The sequence below is a fragment of the Teleopsis dalmanni genome, chromosome 1 (assembly GCF_002237135.1).
Source record: "Teleopsis dalmanni isolate 2A chromosome 1, ASM223713v2, whole genome shotgun sequence".
NCBI lineage: Eukaryota > Metazoa > Arthropoda > Insecta > Diptera > Diopsidae > Teleopsis > Teleopsis dalmanni.
Window position 1 is genome coordinate 105,115,872 of NC_051846.1, and position 18,647 is coordinate 105,134,518.

The window sequence follows — 18,647 nt, forward strand, 5'->3', positions numbered from 1 at the left end:
GTTGGTTATTTACATGTAAAATTAAACTCTTTTTTTTTTAACTAATTAAAAAAACAACCTTACGCTATATCAATTCTTCAATCTCTTTATTTTCAAACATTCATTGCTTTTATACAAAATTGACGTAAATCATAATTTAATTTTATAATTAGGATAGAAACGTTCTTTAATTAATAAACTATAATAATAGTTTATGATGTTACAATAAAAAAGAAGCAATGTTTTACCTGCGCATATGTTAATTACAAAAAAATATATTAAACTTATTTTAGAAATCCCTTTCATTATAGAAAGGAAACCATTCCTTTCATTATTTTATTGTTTTAAATAATTATAGTAAACGCTTTAGTTGGTAAAAATACCGGTGGAAATAAAATAAATAAATAAAAATTTGAATATTTTAAATTTGTTATAATACTTTTATTATAATAATAATTTTAATAAAATATATAATTAAATAAAAATTTAGACATAAGAAATTTATTATAATAATTTTATTAAAATATATACAAAAAACTTATTATTAAAAAAAACTTATTATTATTAATTATTTTCAAAAATATAAATTTTTTAATATAAATTATATATATAACATAAGTTATATAAAAGGTAAATTTTTTATTTTATTTAAGTAATATTTAATAATAATATATATAATGCATTTTTAATAATAAAATAAATTTTATGTAATAAAATAAAACAAAAAAACATGTTTTTAATTTTCTGCATAGAATAACAAAAAAAATATAAAACAGTACAAACAAAGCAAATGCTTTCATCCCTCAAATAATTTGTGTGATGCACGTTTGTTTGCATTTTGCGCTCTCACTTCACCTTTTGCTTACGAAGTCTTCAAAGTCTTCGAAGTCTTCGAAGTCTTCGAAGTTTAAGTGTAGTGAAAAACTTCGAGAACAAAAATTTACAAAAAATTCAAATTTTTTTCCAACTTCGAAGACTTCGTTTACTATTCGAATTCTTCGAATACTTCGTAAATTCGAATACGAAGAGCACTAGTGTGTACATGCTTTGGGTTATTTGTTGACCGCGCTATTTGTTAATATTTTCTATTCCCACGCTTAACTGTAAAAGTTTATGCAAGAGGAATATGATATCATATTTTTTAACTTAAGAGACCTTGACCGTCTTGTAGTGTGCAAGTCTCGGTATGTGCACACACTGAACGATAGTAAGTTTAAGAATAGAACATATAAATAAAGTCAGTATCGACAAGTAACTCAAAAACAACGGAGTTTTATTTTATTATAAAGTCAACACAACAACGCTCTTGGAGTGTAGCAGTGTAAGAATTATAATAAAGAAATGTAAAATCACTTTGACTGGACACTCGTAAGTACGCAGACGTGTTTTTTAAACCCGTCTCGTCTTCTGTATGCGATATTTTACAAGTCAATGGGACTAAATAATGCAAAAGTGGTGGAGAAAAAAGTCATTTCTTGTATTAAGATTTAGCATGCTCATATACTAAGAGCCATAATTTGCGTTGTAATTTTTCATAATTCTTTTAGTTCAATAAAATTTAATTTCAAATAAAATAATGCAGCTTCTTCTCTTCAGAATGAACTTAATTTGGTCACACATTATAGTTAGACCTTCCTAATTTAAAATGCTAATATAAAAAGAATACAAGTAAAACTTTTTATTCCACGTAAATTTTTTTTAAATTATATTAAAATAAAACACTACAAAATAGCGATTTTAAAAAGTTATTATTTATAAATAAGGGTCCCAACCGGGATATAAAAGGCATAAGTTTCTGCTAGCAGTAGCATCATTTATTAGTTGCTGAACTTGAACATCTACAGTTGTTGCTCCAAATACGCCATTACGTTTGCCCTCCAACTTATTTTGAATAGTCAACAAAGCCCGTTGTGCAATCAAATTTTCTTCTTCGTCTGCATGAGATTAAATATATTTTTTAAATTATTATCTTTAATAATAAAAATCAGTGTAAGTTAGCTTTGTACTTGTGTATAATTAAAAAATAAAATATAAAATCTAAAAAAACAATGTAAGTTATTCAATATAAAGTAATAATTAAATTAATAATTAATTATTGAAAAATAATTAAATAGGCATTTTAAATTTTAATATGAATCAACAATATGTATAAGTTTTAAGAATGCTTTTTTTTGGAAAAACAATTATGTTATCTTAATATTTACAGGTAATACAATATATTCTAATAATTAATAATGTTCATACATGCACTTAGCAGAAAAACTCTGCGTAAGTAAATTTTGTTTCAACATATAAAAAATTATTAAATAAATAAATTTTTTAAATCAATATATTTAATTCGTTATCTTTATTTTAAGCTATAACTTATTTCTAACACATTAGTAGAAAAATTATAATAAATAAAAATGTAAAAAATATGCGCTATCGGCTGCAGAAAAAGTCTGCGTACAAAACATAAAAAGGGGAATTTCCGAAGTTTTAACAGTAGAACTTTGGCGTGATTTATGCTTTACTGTACCAGTATATCATTATACACAATCCCACGCACTTATTTTATAATTTAACGATTAAAAAGTAATTAAATTTATAATGGCAAATAAAGGAAAAGAAATTATTATCAGTGGGAGCAGTATTATTATTGATCTATGAAAAAAAAGGAAAATGTATCGCGAAATTGGTAAAATCGTTATGCGGTCACATTCTTTTATCCAAACAGTAGTGAACAACTACAACTAAATAGGATTATTGACCTCGAAGTTGGGAACTGGGCATCCATCCATGACTCGAATTCCAATTTTGCAAAGAAAAGGTTCGCCACTACTGAGGCGAATTTCTAATGGGGCTAGAAACCGGTAATAAATCCTTCTGGGCCATAAACAAATGCTTTAGGCTTAAACGTAAATGGGCAGTGCCGCCAATTCATGGGGCGACCGGTAATGCATACACAGATTCAGAAAAGGCCGAGGCCCTTGCTGACTCCCTGGAGCTTTAATTCCAGCCTGACGATGACTGTGAGTATGACTCTGAAGAGGAAGAACATATCACCAAGGAGGCTTGCACTATCCTGAACCAAGAGCCTGATGAAGACATCGTGCCTTGCCCCAGTGATGAAATCGCCTTAATTATTTCAAGATTGAAGATAGGATCTGCGCCAGGGTACAACAAAATTAACAGATGCTTACGTAACCTACCGGAAGATGCGATCCATCTTATCGCAAATATAATTAAATGAATGTTTAGGCTAGATGAATATCCTAAGATCTGGAAACAGGCCACAGTTGTAGTCTTCGCTAAACCTGGCAAAGACCCGCAGTTCCCGCAGAACTGGCGCCCCATTAGCTTGCTGTCAGCTCTGGGTAAGTTAGCTGAAAAAGTGATTTTAGAGAGACTTAAAACATCGATGTACTCGTTGAATATTCTCTCTGAGGAGCAATTTTGTTTTAGGGAAGACCTCACCACAGAATTACAACCGACGCGAATGGCTCAGATGGTACATTCAGAAGAAGGGAATCAACGGGTATGATTTTTTTTGACATCGCCAAGGCATTTGATAAGGTCTGGCCCGATAGTTTAAATATTTCGTTTTAGTATCCTAGTCGGACTGACCAAAATCCTTGGCAGCTTCCTGCGCGAGAAGTTGTTCCGTGTAAGAATCAACAGTACTAGGAGCATGTTTATCTCATCTTAGAGTTCTTCTAAAAATGAAAAATACAAATTAACAATGAGAAAACTAAAGCCCTGTTAATTACTCGTAAACACTGGCATCACTTTTCAAACACAACAACCTTAGCGCGAAGAACATAAAACTGATCTACAGCCACATAATTAGACAAGCACTACTTTATGGGTGTGTCGCGCATAGCAAAGTTGTCAACTCTACTATCCAGAACCTACAAGTTGCTCAAAGTCAGGCTCTCCGAAGAATCTGCAAAGTGCCATGGTACGTCCGCCCGAATGACATGCTAAGAGACTTTAGAATAGATCGGGTCAAAAAATATGTAAGGGACAGAGCCCTGAAACTATATGCGAAAACCAACAGGCTGTCCTATTTACCACTATCTAATCTCAGAGTAATCACTAACCGCACGGGGCGGTACGCAGATCTTAGATCAGTCAAGATCAACAATATCAAAAAACCTAAAATCCCCATTTTACCTCCTATAAACGTGAGCTTTAGAAATCTAGCCATAGAAAAAATAAATGGAATGTTCGGTTTAAGGGTTTATTCAACAGTGATATCAATATCACTTGCAAAAATAAGGATGACTATCGTCAAATTAAAAATGTAATTCATATAGAATCTGACATAGAATATCACACCTATGAACTAAAAAACGGAAAGACGTACTAATTTGTAACAAGAGGAGTTCCAACTACCATGAACACTTAGGAAATGGTTACCGCCAATAAAAATCTTGGTCATGACGTGATAAGAGTTTAAAACGTTAAAAAAAATAACAGTTAACGGAATAAAAAATTTCAAATCATATCCACTATACAAGTTTTCAAACAAAACGAAAATAACAAAAATGTGATAAAAATTCGTGCTCTACTGAACTGCAAAGTGAAAACAGAACCACCTAAAAAAGTAACAAGTATTCCACAATGTACTAACTGTTAGAAATTGGGAATACTAAAACCTACTGCAACGGACATCCGAAATGCGTCAAATGTGCTGGTGAACAGCACACTCCATTATTCCAAAAACCACGTAACAATAATTCTACGTGCGCAATATATCTTGAAAAAGCGCATATATATTCTACAGATATGTTACTTATGGTGCTGCGTTATCATATGATGCTAAACATCAAATTTTGAATAACTCAAAATTGGTTCGTAGTTTTGTACAATTCCTTTATTTTGCATATTAGGCCTTTATTTAGGCAGCGATTTTGGATCTTCCATGTTAGAAGAGTAATACGCAAGATTACTGGTAGTTGTCTATAATGCTTTAGATGCCATTTAAAATTGAGTAACCAGATTATGAGCAATTTATCCTCTAGAATCACTGAAACAATGTCGTTTACTGTGACGAGTGGATTTTTGTGGCCCTATTATAACCACGTATAAACTTCGTGAATACAGAACAACAAAAAGCTATACTGCTGTTTTTATTTGTTTTGCTACAAAAGTTGTGCTTATGAAAGTGGTTTCTGATTTGACTGCAAAAGCTTCTCACGCTTCGAAAAAGAGATTTGTAGCTAGACGCGGATTGTGCTTAAAATAATTTTGCGACAATGTCATGAATTTTGTAGGTATTCGTAAAGAGCAAGTTTTTTGTAGGTAAAGAAATAAAAGGCAAGTTTTTGGATCAACAAGTGGAGAAGGGGTTGGCGGAGTATCTACATGAACATCAACAGAAGGTCAAGTGGACTAAGAGCAGAACAACATTAATGAAGATGATATGGTGTTTGCAGAAAAAAAATTTACCTTCTAAGCAACCGCTTATTGGGAGCGTACTGAAAGTGACAAAAGATGCTTAAGGTCCTGTTCGTGTTGCTGATATAAAAACAAAGAATATAGAGATTCGTCGAACAATCCATAAGTTGACACCTATAAGATAGTTAGTTAGTTGTGGTGGAGGGAGAACGAATCCGCTCCAATTAGCTAAAAGAAAAAAGAAAACCGTTTTGAATCCACAAAAAACTTCGTAATAGTGGGTAGTAGATAGAGGATCAAACTAGAATCAGCCAAAGGCATTAACAAAGGTAAGAATCTGGTTAATGCTAATGCTAAAGATATCTCTATGTGAGTTGAAGAAGGGGACCCCAGAAGCTTAAACCTAGTTCTGGCCAGACCTGGACAAAAGCACATCAGTTGTTCTGATGTCATTTCTTCAAGAGCTGGTAGACACGCACTACAAGAGGTACCACAGGGAAGGCCAAGTCTAGCTCCATGTGGTCCTATGGACCAGTGTCCATAAAAAAACATTAAGAACAGATATTAGCCTAGATATCTCAGATTTGTTTCTACGAATTAAGTCAGAGGTTCTATATTTGGAATAGATGGGCCAAATAGCCTTTGACCTGGATGTTGAGGCAGTAAGAGTCCACTCCCTATTTGTCTGCCGCAAAAAATGATCATAAATCAGCCTACGAGCATAGCTGACAGGAGCAGGGATCGAAATAGGAGCGCCTTGTTTAGCAAGCTCGTCAGCGCGCTAATTTCACCTATAAGATAAGAAAATGTAAATTGTATTGAAGCCTTTACAATGATTGTATTATTTTTGTTATGTGAAGATGCATTATATTGTGGGCTTTGAGTGTATGGGCTCTATTATCAGTCGTTCTAATTGAAAAAAAATAATTTATTTGACTGGTAAGACTGTGCTACTCTGATTAAAATTCTATAATTAGTTGGAATGCATTTAATATTTTCCCCATGTTACGTTAACACAGAACTGCATTGATGAAGTAAAATTTGTAAAATTTTTAAATAAACTCGGTAATGGCGAATTAAAATTTTGTCCTCTGTTTGAATTGCTACAATAAATAGTTGGTAATTTTGATAATATAATATCTGATATATATGGTAATAGTCATGAGATTATACTATCAAAACAAATCCTTAAATCCGTAATTTTAACTCCCACCAATAAAGACTGTACATTTCTTAATAATGATATACTTAATCGAATTTCAGGGGAAGAAAAAATTTACTAGAGTTTTGATAAAATTATATCTAATGTAATTTTGATTCATGTCAATGAATACCAAATTAAATTTTTAAATCTATTAAATGTAAGCGGAATGCCATCACATTAACCTAAATAGAAAGTCAATTTTATTGTTGTTTTATTGTTATTGTTAATAATACGTAATAATGGAATGGAAATCAGAGTAAAACGCTTGTACCGCAAATAAAAAAATCTTGATTCCATGAATACATTTAACATTTTCTGGAACAATTCTTCTATTTCAATTTCAACGAACACAGTTAGCAATTATACCTGTATTTACTATTACTATTAATAAATCACAGGGCAAACATTTGATGTGGCAGGTGTCCTATTGAGACGATTAGTATTTGTGCATGGACAATTATATATAGCTACGTCATTTAGCGGAATATTATATACAAAAAAATTTCGTCTAAGCTTTAATTTTATCTTACGGCGTCCAATTATATGGATGTATATATAGAAATATTTAATTTTTGTATGTCATATATTATTTTAAAAATAATATATGACATACAACTAAATCGGTTGAAAAATAACGAAGTTATAGCACATTATGTTCAGACGCATGATCCGTAAATGCTCATATTTCAAATACGCATTACTTGCTTGTTGTGAAATTCAATAGCTGTACATTCAAGGGTAAACGCTTTGATCATACTTCCGGTCAGGCGTCTGAACATAACGTGTTATAACTTCGTTATTTTTCAACCGATTTAGTTGAAATTTAAAATATATAAATAAATTAAATATTTATAAAATTATAAATGTCTTTTTGTTATTACTTATTGAATTTGTTGTTGAAATAAATGGGGATTATTGAAGGTCATATTTTTCGTAATTTTTCGCTGGTTTCTGAGGCCTGAAATAGGTGTAAAACATAGAGTGCGCAGGCCAATTTTTGTTTTGTTGTAAAGTGTAACTATTCATGAAAAAACTCGGATACATTTTTTGGGTATTGCATAAAAAAATTACTGACTTTTTGTGCAATTTCGCTAATAAAATTGCAAATAACTGCAAATAACTTAGGAACTAATGGGCGGATCACACCCATTTTTTGCATGAAGTTGTGTTGCTATGTACGTCAGGTATATATATAGTCCAATAAGCGTAAACAGTTTTTTTTAACGATAATAAACGATTTAATATAAAAATTTTGTATGGGGGGTGGGTGTGGCAGTGGTTGGAAAACCATAAAAAAAATTTAAAATATAGATAATAAAATAAGATTTCCAGAGACCAAAATTCAGCTTTCTACCTATCATAGAAATTCAGCGGCTTCGCTGGGTTGGTCATTTCGTGCAAATGGAAAAAAGTGCTCAGCGGCTTCACTGGGTTGGTCATGCAAATGGAAAAAGTGTTTGATTCGGTATCCGCAGGTAGAAAACCCAGTAGAGGACGTCCGCTTCTTCGATGGAAGGAGCAGGTGATGAACGATTTGGGGGCGCTCAATACTACCAACTGGTGACAGCAAGCTACGACTCATGTCTGTAATAGCCAACTAAATAAGTAAATACTCGTAACACTAATACTAAAACTAAAATTTATTGCTACCAATCCGTCACTTTTCACAATATGCTGATGTGCAATATTACCATCTACATGGATATAATTATTTTTAACAGACAAATCGCGTTCAGTATCACGCGCCATAAACTGACTTTTTAACTGTAATTAAGCTTTCTTTTTTATTGTTGTTTCTCAGTAAACTTTTTCAATGCATATGTGTTAGCGCCAACTATCTTGAAATCTCGCTCTACGATAACTCTGATTTAATTATTCCTTTTACCTATAGATTAATCGCGCATATTGATTTTCTATGTTGTTGAGTCCCGACTTCTCAGCAATATAAACAATTAAGTTTCACTTCTTACTTATTAATTTCCAGCTACAGATTGCAGCTATAATATTCAAAAATTTAATATAAACAAATAGTACTAAAAATTTACCAGAAAGCCAAAAATAACTTTTAAATTACTTTATAATGAATATCAAGAAACTTACTGGAATCTTTTTCTTCTGATGGGCAACTTATTTTAATTTTCCAATTATACAGAGGATCATAAAGAAGAACATCTAATATTGTTGTAATAACGCCTTGGTTTTTACGTAGAATTAACAGAGTATCTATGCAAGATTTTTTAAAAATTCCTTTTGTTTCACAGATACCCATAGGAGAAACCATATCCCGAGTAAGTCGAAATGGAACCGTTTCAGGGGTAGGCATTATTTTACCTTGCTCAAATGCAATGCCTAAAAAAATTAAAGTAAATATAACAATAAAATAAAGGTTTACTATATTACCAAAATCTATGTGAATTACTTCAGCAGTTTGATTATCAATTAGAATATTTTGAGTATGACGGTCTCCTAAGCCAAGTATATAACCAACAACAGATGTAGTTGCAACACTATAAAATAATATAGTTAAGAAAAAATTGGTAAAAATTTAAATATTTTACCTATAAATATATGCTAACCGACGTTCGAACCAGATTCCAGGTATTAAAAATTTTTCAAAAAAAAAATGGTGAAACACTGGTTTTATTTTAGAGCATATATATTGGAATATATCATGGCGTTTGTTTGAACTCGATTTTAAATGTTGCTAAGATTTTTTTAAATATTATTGTTATTGATCTTTTAAATATTGCTATAGTTTCTTTTTTACTTACTTTAGATAATTGTCGACACGTGTTATGCGACATATCATTTGGTCGATATTTTTTGTGAGCTCCTTTATTTCCAACAAGATACTCACCAAATGGAGTAGTGTTATCGCACCATTCTAGAATACCACTTCGCATTGAGAGTGGTACAACTTTATAAGTACGTAACCTGTAATTTTTTTCCAAAATTTCCGAAGCCCCACTTAACATTTTGTTAATCATTGAAAATACTTGTTGCATCACAGCATCTTGACGAAGATCATCTTTACCTTTAAGAAGCTGGTAGCGGGACTTTCCATCGGAGCAAACGCATATAAGTTTTTTTGGAGCATTTATACCACCTACTAAGGAAACATTATCTTCCCACTTAAGTACACCTAAAAAAAAACCACAGACAGTTATATAACATATGGTAATAGTAATTTTCTAGTTACTTATTATGTTGTAGTTCAAGTTAATAGAGACTTTCAAATCTAGAGTAGGGCAGTGTATCGCATTTAAATTCTTTAGAAGTTTTAATTTGTTGCTCAATTTGAAATTATTAGTTTTCTGCGTGCTATTTATATCCAAGTTGGCGAATTCAATCAAAACTAAGAAACAATAATAATAATAGTAATATGCGTGAAACATTTATCTTTCGTATTTAATACATACTTGGAAACATTAATTCTAATTGCTTTATAATGTTTGAGTTTAGAACATTTTTTGCTTGAGTGATAATTTCCTTCACAATATTTGTTCTATTATTTTTATTTTCTGGCGCATCACAGTCAGCATAAATTAATGGATAAAGTTGATACAAAGTGTGGTGAGGATGATCTCTAACACATTTCACTAATATTTCTTTTAACAAATTAATAAAAGATACGCTGTTAGAGTTTAAACGTGCGGTAATTTGATTAAAAGCACTAATAAATTTATAACTTGGAATTAAACCTATATGCTTAATTATATGTGCTAGTAGAGTTTCGTTTTGTTTATTACTAAACCACAAGCCAAATATTCGATATACAGCAGGACTAGAAATTGAATCGTCGACGTTACAAAAATATATATAATTTTCAATCGCAATGCATAAGTAATCAACACATTTCTGCGTGCTTACTTCAAGTTCTTTTTGATCAAGATTAGCAAACTTATGTATAAATACCGCGCCCATATTTTTTTCCTGTTCTCTTGCTTTTCGTATTGAGTCTAAAACGAATTTGTTTTGCTTAATAATCTTAGATTTTGTTTGAATTTCGTTAGAATTCAGAAATGAGCTCAACTAGAAAAGATTAGTGATGTTAGAAACATTGATTTTTAAATTAATTTTTTTTTGCGTACATGTGTATATTCTCTATCAGCGTATTTTGCAATTACTTCAAAGACGGCTTTGCGATTCAGTTGTTCAAAATCTCCAAATTCATTTAAATGGAAAGCATTTGGATATTTATGAAGAATCTTATCTTTTGATTTGTCGAATTGTTTTAAAAGACTTATCGATCCATTAAAGTAAGTAGATAAAACGTTGTCGAAATTGTCTGAATTTGTTTCCATTAAATATTCTCCATAGACTCTTAATGCACTCACTCGCTCTAAACAAAATGCAAATGCTTCATTTTCAATAATATGTTGCAACAATGGTGCTGCAATTTCAAATTTTCCGGTTTCTAAACAGATCAAAGCATCCTCTAGGTAAACACCAGCCTAAAAAATTAAAATGTTTATTTTTTAAATTATTTTTTTAAAATTTTAAAAACAAATATTTTGTTCTATAATAGTTAAAACGATTGCAGTTTAAAATCCCAATCCACACACTGCCCCGATTATATTTGAACTGAACCCGTCTAGTTTATGCAGTAATTATTCACAATACATTGGCAAGCATTAGTTTCACAAACAGTAAAAATCAATAGTATAGGTAAGAAATGCCACAATATAAAGCACTGTGTTTGCAAGCAAAACCATGGTGTGAATAGCTGTATACGGAAAAATAGCAAGCAGGGTAACTATATCGAGAACAAGTGGCAGGAGAAATCAATGCGGATTGACAGTTCCACATAACAATCCTATGTGGTTAAAAAAGAAGGAATTTCTTCAATTTCTATGTATCATACAGCCCACATATCATATAGTTCGAGCAACCAAAAATGGCTTTAGTAAAGGAGACTAAAGCTGGTAATAGCCGTTTCGTCAATAATCTTATCTTTGGTAGTGTAAGAAGACTTTTAAAACAAAGGAAAAACAACTTTCTCGTTTTAAATTCTTTATTTAACTATAACATGATAATAAATATAACAATAGTGTTGCCATTAGTACATAAAAGTAGTAAAGTAGGTTTCGAGTTGATAGTTGGTAAAGTTCAACAGACTCCGCCACAATTCGAACAAAAAAAAATCATTTAAAATTTAATTTTAGCAAATCGCAATATTTAATATGTTTGTCCTTATTTAAAAATTTGGTGAGCATATTCTGCTGCATTTTCTGCTGAGATTTCGTCGATTAAGTTCTTCTCACGTAAATAGTGAAACCGAATGTCGATGTGTCTATTACGCTTAAGTGTGGTTGGATTGTTGGCTAGAAATAACGGCTAAGTATTTAAGCTCTCCAATAAGAGACTGAAATTCATTGTAAACCACTTTCGTGCATTCACCTGCACATTTATTAAGGATAGTTCCGCTAACCATTGTTGTTGAAAACGTATTGCAATTAACCATATTCCACTTTTCTAACAAGTGTTCGACATATTTGTTTGATATGTCCCTCTTCCTCTCGATTTGAATTCCCAAATAGAAAGATATAGGTCCCCGATCTACAGCTTTAAAATGTTGATTTAAATTTATTATTATAAGTTCCAAATTATCTTTTGATGAACACGCCAGAAGCATTTCGTCGACATACAGTTCAATCAAATTGACATCATTTTCGAAACATTTAACATAGATACAGCTGTCAGATTTACATCGATTAAAACCCATTTTGAGTATAATTTCGGTAACTTTATTATTCTACTCTCGACCCAATTGTTTAAGATCATAAAGGAATTTTGCAAGTCTACAGACTTTATCATCGTTTTATTTATTTTCCATCATAGGCAGTTACTTCAGGTAGATTTCATCAGCTAAACCACCATTTAAATATGCTGCAGCAATATCTATGTGATCTACTAGCAATTTGTGTTGAGCTGCCAACGCCAATAGTAAGCGTACGGTAGAATGTCTTATGACAGAAGCATAAGTTTCAGTATAATCCACGTTAAGTTTTTGCGTACAGCCTTGGGCGATAAGTCTAGCTTTATAATGTTTAAGAACACCATCGGGATTTCGCTTTATAACAAATACCCATTTACAGTCTATAACGTTTTTATTTTGTGGTTTCGGCACTATCTGTCATATATCATTTTTTTATCAAAGTATCGTATTCTAGTTTCATGGAGCTTTTCCCCATTTCAGCGTTATTTGATTTTAGCGGTTCTTTTATTGTCTTTGGATTTTTGATCATTGTATTGAGCATTTCGTTATTGAAAGTTTTGTGTCGTTTTATAATGTCATTTGGTTTTACAATAACTTTGTGATTTCGCAATTGTTTTACAAGTTCAGAATTCAAATGCGTTTCCGTAACATCTTGATCTGAGTAAAATAAAGAATCTTTGTCATCACACTCATCACTTTCATACAAAGTCACTACATTATTATCTGTACAGTGTGGGAGGCACTGTTTCCAAATGTTTAGCTATTTAGCGACATTTGAAGGCTTGGAGTGGTAACCAGTTAGTTGCTGGGGCAAGTGCGGTGACAAAGTTTCAGCTGCATAAAGGCGGCTGCAGGTTTGAGCACTGAACATACTTACAACTTGAACCTTTCGTGAAGTATGCGTATCGTACGAATGTGTGTTGCACTTCTTTTGGAACAAATTTTAATCTTAATCCACGCATTATTTCCAGATTTGATAATTAATATAAATCTTTGTTATTTAAATGTGCGAAGCGATTATACCAGATTATGAAATTATTGTCCGCTTCAGCAAGAGCGTACGCAATCTCTTTGTTTTTTTTTTCATAATTTTGACATAGAATATTCCATCGCATTCTTCAGCAACAAAAATTGTTTGTCCTTCTTTTGTTGTAACGTTCGCGTATCGACTGGAGAATTTTATATTAAAGTTGTTTTGTAAAAGTTTTGAGACTGAAAAAGAATTCAAATGCAAACATGGCACAAATAGCACATTTTTTAATTCGATTTTTCACAATCACAGTGTTTTCACAATCATTTTGACGTTTCCAATACCTTGTGCTATTACCATTTGACCTGATGTTAACAAAAAAGTTTTGGCGCATTTTTTCATTGTTATAAAATACTCTTTCTCTTTACACATATGCGACTGCTGCGTTGCACCGCTGTCGGGAATCGAATTGTTTGTTTTAACTTGATCTTTTGTTGCACTTACATTAAAAACGACGGCGAATTTGTGCATGCTTATTGATTTCTGCAATTGGCGCGAGTATGGCCGCGTTTACCAAAAGCATGACATTTGATGTTCTTCTTTTCGTTTGCATCTTTACTATTTGAATTCTTTTTATATCGAAAATTTACTGCTAAAACCGTTTCGTTTCCATGGGAATATTTTTTGTTTTGCCGCATCTCTTCATTTAGAATTTTTGAGACTTACAGTTGGCAAACTGTCACGTGTCTCGGTTGCAACGACAAAGAATTACGGATAGCAAATCATCTATTAAATCAAGTTCGTCAGTTATTGCACAAAAATGATTAATTTGATTTGCAAATTTTTTGTTTTTATCAAATTTTTCTTAAATTAGCATATAAGTTGATATGTATATTGGTGGACACAATAAGGAAGGTTGTCGAACTCATAATAAGCGGACGCCTGCAGCAATATTTAGAAGGATCCACATTGGTCTCTTTGATAAACAGCACGGTTGCCGGCAGGCTACGTCAACGATAGATACAAATAGAACGGTGACAAATATTGCAATGGAAGCTATCAGCGGAGGACACACATTGCAATGAAATACTGAATAGTAATTACGGTGAATTAAAAAATGCTTTCGACTCAGCGAACTGGTCAAAGAAACTACTTTCGCGATATAATGATTTCACAATAATCACTTTTGGGACCTACACTGTAGAATGCTATGAAAAATGGAGTCCTGAAAATAAAACTTCCTGATAAAGCGGCAATTGTTGGTTATGCTGATGGCATTGCACTAGTGGTGGTTGACATATTTACAATTGAAATGCAACTACGCATCAGCAAGAGTATAACGATAGGTCTGCAGATCTGGATTTGGCGCCTCAAAAAACATTAGCGATATTGATAAGCGCAAGAAAGCAAAAGAAGAAGATGACCCTTATAATTGGTGGGCAAGAAACAATAAAATACCTTGAAATCAAGCACCTAAACAGACGCAGTACCTTGCGTGTTGCTTGCGCCTACATAATCGAGTTCAATGGTGCAATTTATGTCATTGCTGAAAAAGCGAAGTGAAAAGCTCTATCAGAGCTCGCATAACCAAGAAGAGTGCTCTCTATAAAAACAGCTGCAGAAATTGATGATCCCGAGAGGGCAATCCGTTGGACATTGGGGTGAGTTCAGTTGGTTGATTTCTCACACTAATTTGGGCTTCCGAATGCTTTACACCTCGCTAAAAAAAAAACAAAAAAAAATGTCTGGAGAAAAGAAGCAACTCAACAAAGATTGTAGCAGCTTCACTGAAAGTGAAGATGAAGGAATCAATCTTTTTAATACACATTGAAAACAAACACGATTTCACAGGTTAACTGCACTATTATGAAGAAATTGATATAGTGTAACTTATAAACGAAGAAATTTTGTGGAATTTGGGTTTCAATAGACTTGTCACATGTTCACAATTCTCGCATAAGCCTAAATAATATTTTGTATAAACATTGATTAACAATTCGTATGCTTTCATTGTAATTACAAAATAAATAATTCAAACATCTAATAATAGTATTTTATATATACCAAAAAATTACCAAATATTTTAATGGCCAAATATTTTTTAATAATAATTTTGTTTTTTTAACAATTTAAACAATGTCTTATACAAGACAACGTATCTGATTGCATTTAATTTGGAACACAATCCAAGTTGTCGCACAAGCTAACGTGGCATTCCTGGATACTACCCGGTATTCGCTGTGTTATAAACTAATACCGAGTACAGCGAGTACTATCCTTTAGTTTGGATTGTGCATAGGGTTTGGCATACGTCACGTAAAATTAGCCACCGGTAAAGGACGCAATGATACCTCGGATTTGTAAATCAAATGTTGACGTCACCTGAAAACGACTATGATACTTGAGAACTACAGGAAAGTTATTACCGCTGTCACGCTCATGACGTCAAAATGTTCTTGCAGACTCTAATGCAAAGTTTGGAAGAAAGAAATTTTTGATCGAAAAGTTGGAAAACTCAGTTTCTATAAATTTACCATTAATAACAATCTTAGGCTGATTGATTTCGCTAAAGCGCAAAACATGGTAGTGTGTAGCATCAGATTCGCCCAACTCGATATCCATAAGGCAGTGTGGCTTTATCCCGACTTTTTACCATGGACAACTAGCTTGTCTTAACCAAGTCACGAATGCGACTTAGTACCGCCAACACACGTTCCTGTTAGTTAACTACGATCATGAGCAGTAGCAAAACTCTTCGCCGCTAAGCTTTCTAGCCAAAGGAAGAATCAATCCTCCCGTCCTAATAATACTTGCAGATAATGGGGCAAATCTGTTACTTTCTACGCACTACTGTGTAAGGTGCCCTTCTCCCAATGATGTCTCTAACGGTATAAAAAGGAGTGTTTCCAGACTACTGCTGCGAAGAATGCAGCCTATAAAAAAAAACCTGCATACAGCAGCTACGCAAGCCATACATGCACAATATCCGAAAATAATGAAAGAAGAATGCCTATTCAGATGGAAGAAATGAAATCAAGAAAGATGGTGCGAAAGGAAATCCAGATGTGTAGAGAAAGGAGTTATGCCCGTAAGTTTTACCAAAAAGTGAACCGTCTGACTCAAATCTGGAGCATAAATTTAAAAGATTGGAAATGGTGATCTGGTTATGGATACACAGAGTATATTGATGATGATAACATCCGCTCCGTTCCTGGAGTCCGCAAACGAAAATGATGGCGTTGAAATTTTACCACCTAGCCATAACGAAGTACTCATTGCTATACAATGTAGTGACATATTAACCATGACCACACACAATACGTTGTGTGCGATATTTAATGTGTCACACTAACCCGAAACACTCAAATATCAAGTATGACCGAAAAACCCGAAATGCCAAATATTGTTCCAATATGCATTTGGCAATTTGGATTGCCAAATATAATCGATACATAAGATTCTATTGGAAATTAGTTGTAAGAAACTATGTTAGATTTAAGAATGAGTAAATAATAAAAATCATTCTTAACTTGACGAGCAAAAGAATAAGTCGCTTTAATTGTGTATAAAAAAAAATAATTTTGCTACAGTTTAATAATAACAATTAACTTGATACCTGATACTTACTTACTTAAATGGTCATAACAATCTGTTACTAAGTTTGGTCTGACGACCAAACTGGCATACCTTGTCCAGGCTCGTAAATCAAGTAAGGTTAATGTTCCCCAACCTCAAAAACCTTTTATAAGCCTACTATAAGAGCTCAGCGATGTTCATATTTTTTATATTTTCTTAAAACCACGGTTTTTCGTCGCTTGGGTCTGATGTTACAAATCTTTTAATGCAGATTTAGACTCATCGTTCTGATTCTCAACTTTGGTGTTGAAATCTAGTTTTGTTTTTACCACACTAAAAACACCACACTAAACAATTGTGCACAATTGAGATTTAAATCACTTATTTTATACTTACATATGTATCCTACTTAATATACTAATAATAATATACAAATACTGATAAGAAATTACCTGTATATGTTCGTTAACGCTTTTATTATTTTTTAATATTGATATGTTATTTTTTGCAAGATTTATTTCCCCTGTCCTTTTGCATTCTTTTATATATTTTAATAAGCATTTTTCAATTGGACTTTCCTAAAAGTATTAGTATACATATTATGAATAAGTTGAGCCAATGACATACATTTATACCTTATAGTATTCCTCCATTTTTCGTGTGGCACGCAATCCTGCCGTTTTAAATAATACAATCTGGTGTGATAAAATAAGTTCCTTACATCTGAAGCTAGCATAATTTAAATTCGATGCATTTTGCCATTTTACAAAAATTTTATTTACAGGTGAATTCGTTTTGAATTGAATCTTGCAATATGTATCACATAAATTAAGTAAATTCGAATTAAATTTATATACTTACCTTACAGTAGTCTTCAACTTGCTGTAACAGTTTAAACCATGTCAAATATTTGTAAATATTTTGAAGGCATTCAATGCTAATTTCTTTAAAAATACGTATAACGCAATTTCTGGCATTGGATATGGCAGCCAAAGTATTGTTTTCTTCGCGATTAAATAGACATTTTAAAGAATTAAAATGATGCTTTTCGAATTCTTGTTCCAAATCAGTTATTGTATTTAGATTTATATGATTATCAATTAAAGTATCCCATTGACATAAGCGCCAACATACTTCATAATCTATTTTGGATTTCGTTTGAAATTTATTTGCCAAAGAAATCATTCCATTACGTTTTAACATAGATACATAAAACTGTTCTTGTATTATTTTTGCAGAATTATCTTCTATTAATATGTCTGACCAATTATTATACAAATTTAGAAAATCAACACGTGACTGAAGTGGGCTTAAAATGACAGATAGTGCTGAAGTATCGCCAATTGCTTCGTAAGCCTGAAAAAGAAGAACTATGCTGTAAGTTCAGATAATTTAATATCATAAATACAAAATTTCCAATACACCAAAATGTCTTAACAACTGTCATCAGTTTGAATGATCATAATGAAAAATTCATTAGATGGGTCACTCTGTTACAAATCAAACAACTTTTGGCTAAAAATGACCTCATCTCCTCTGATTTGGGTGAGCTCCTTTCATTAAATATGAGGACCCATATCTCGTGAAAAAATTATTTTCTAGGAGATACGGACCAATTAGCATTGTGAACACATTTTTAAACGGGCTGCATAAATGATAGGAATATGAAATTTGTTGAATTTTAAAGATTATTGATTGCACTTTTAAGAAATTGTTTAAACAATTAAGATTGTTTATATTTAAGTACTATATTAATATTAACCATTTTTCAAATGTATCTCCATTTGGAAAAAATGGATAAACATAAAAAAATTTTT

General features: G+C 32.1%; 1 protein-coding gene across 1 annotated transcript in view; it reads right to left on the reverse strand.

Annotated features, from left to right (window-relative positions):
• Window positions 1-951: 951 nt before the first annotated feature.
• The window catches only part of LOC119669360 (serine/threonine-protein kinase ATM), a gene marked incomplete at its 5' end in the record, with an annotated part of 132,358 nt that continues 114,662 nt past the window's right edge, over window positions 952-18,647 (reverse strand). Inside the window, 11 exon segments of the mRNA XM_038079219.1 lie at window positions 952-1,913; window positions 8,666-8,914; window positions 8,966-9,072; window positions 9,124-9,269; window positions 9,337-9,707; window positions 9,765-9,920; window positions 9,985-10,597; window positions 10,657-11,019; window positions 17,283-17,408; window positions 17,466-17,636; window positions 17,692-18,186. Of these exon segments, the coding sequence (XP_037935147.1) occupies window positions 1,732-1,913; window positions 8,666-8,914; window positions 8,966-9,072; window positions 9,124-9,269; window positions 9,337-9,707; window positions 9,765-9,920; window positions 9,985-10,597; window positions 10,657-11,019; window positions 17,283-17,408; window positions 17,466-17,636; window positions 17,692-18,186 (2,979 nt within the window).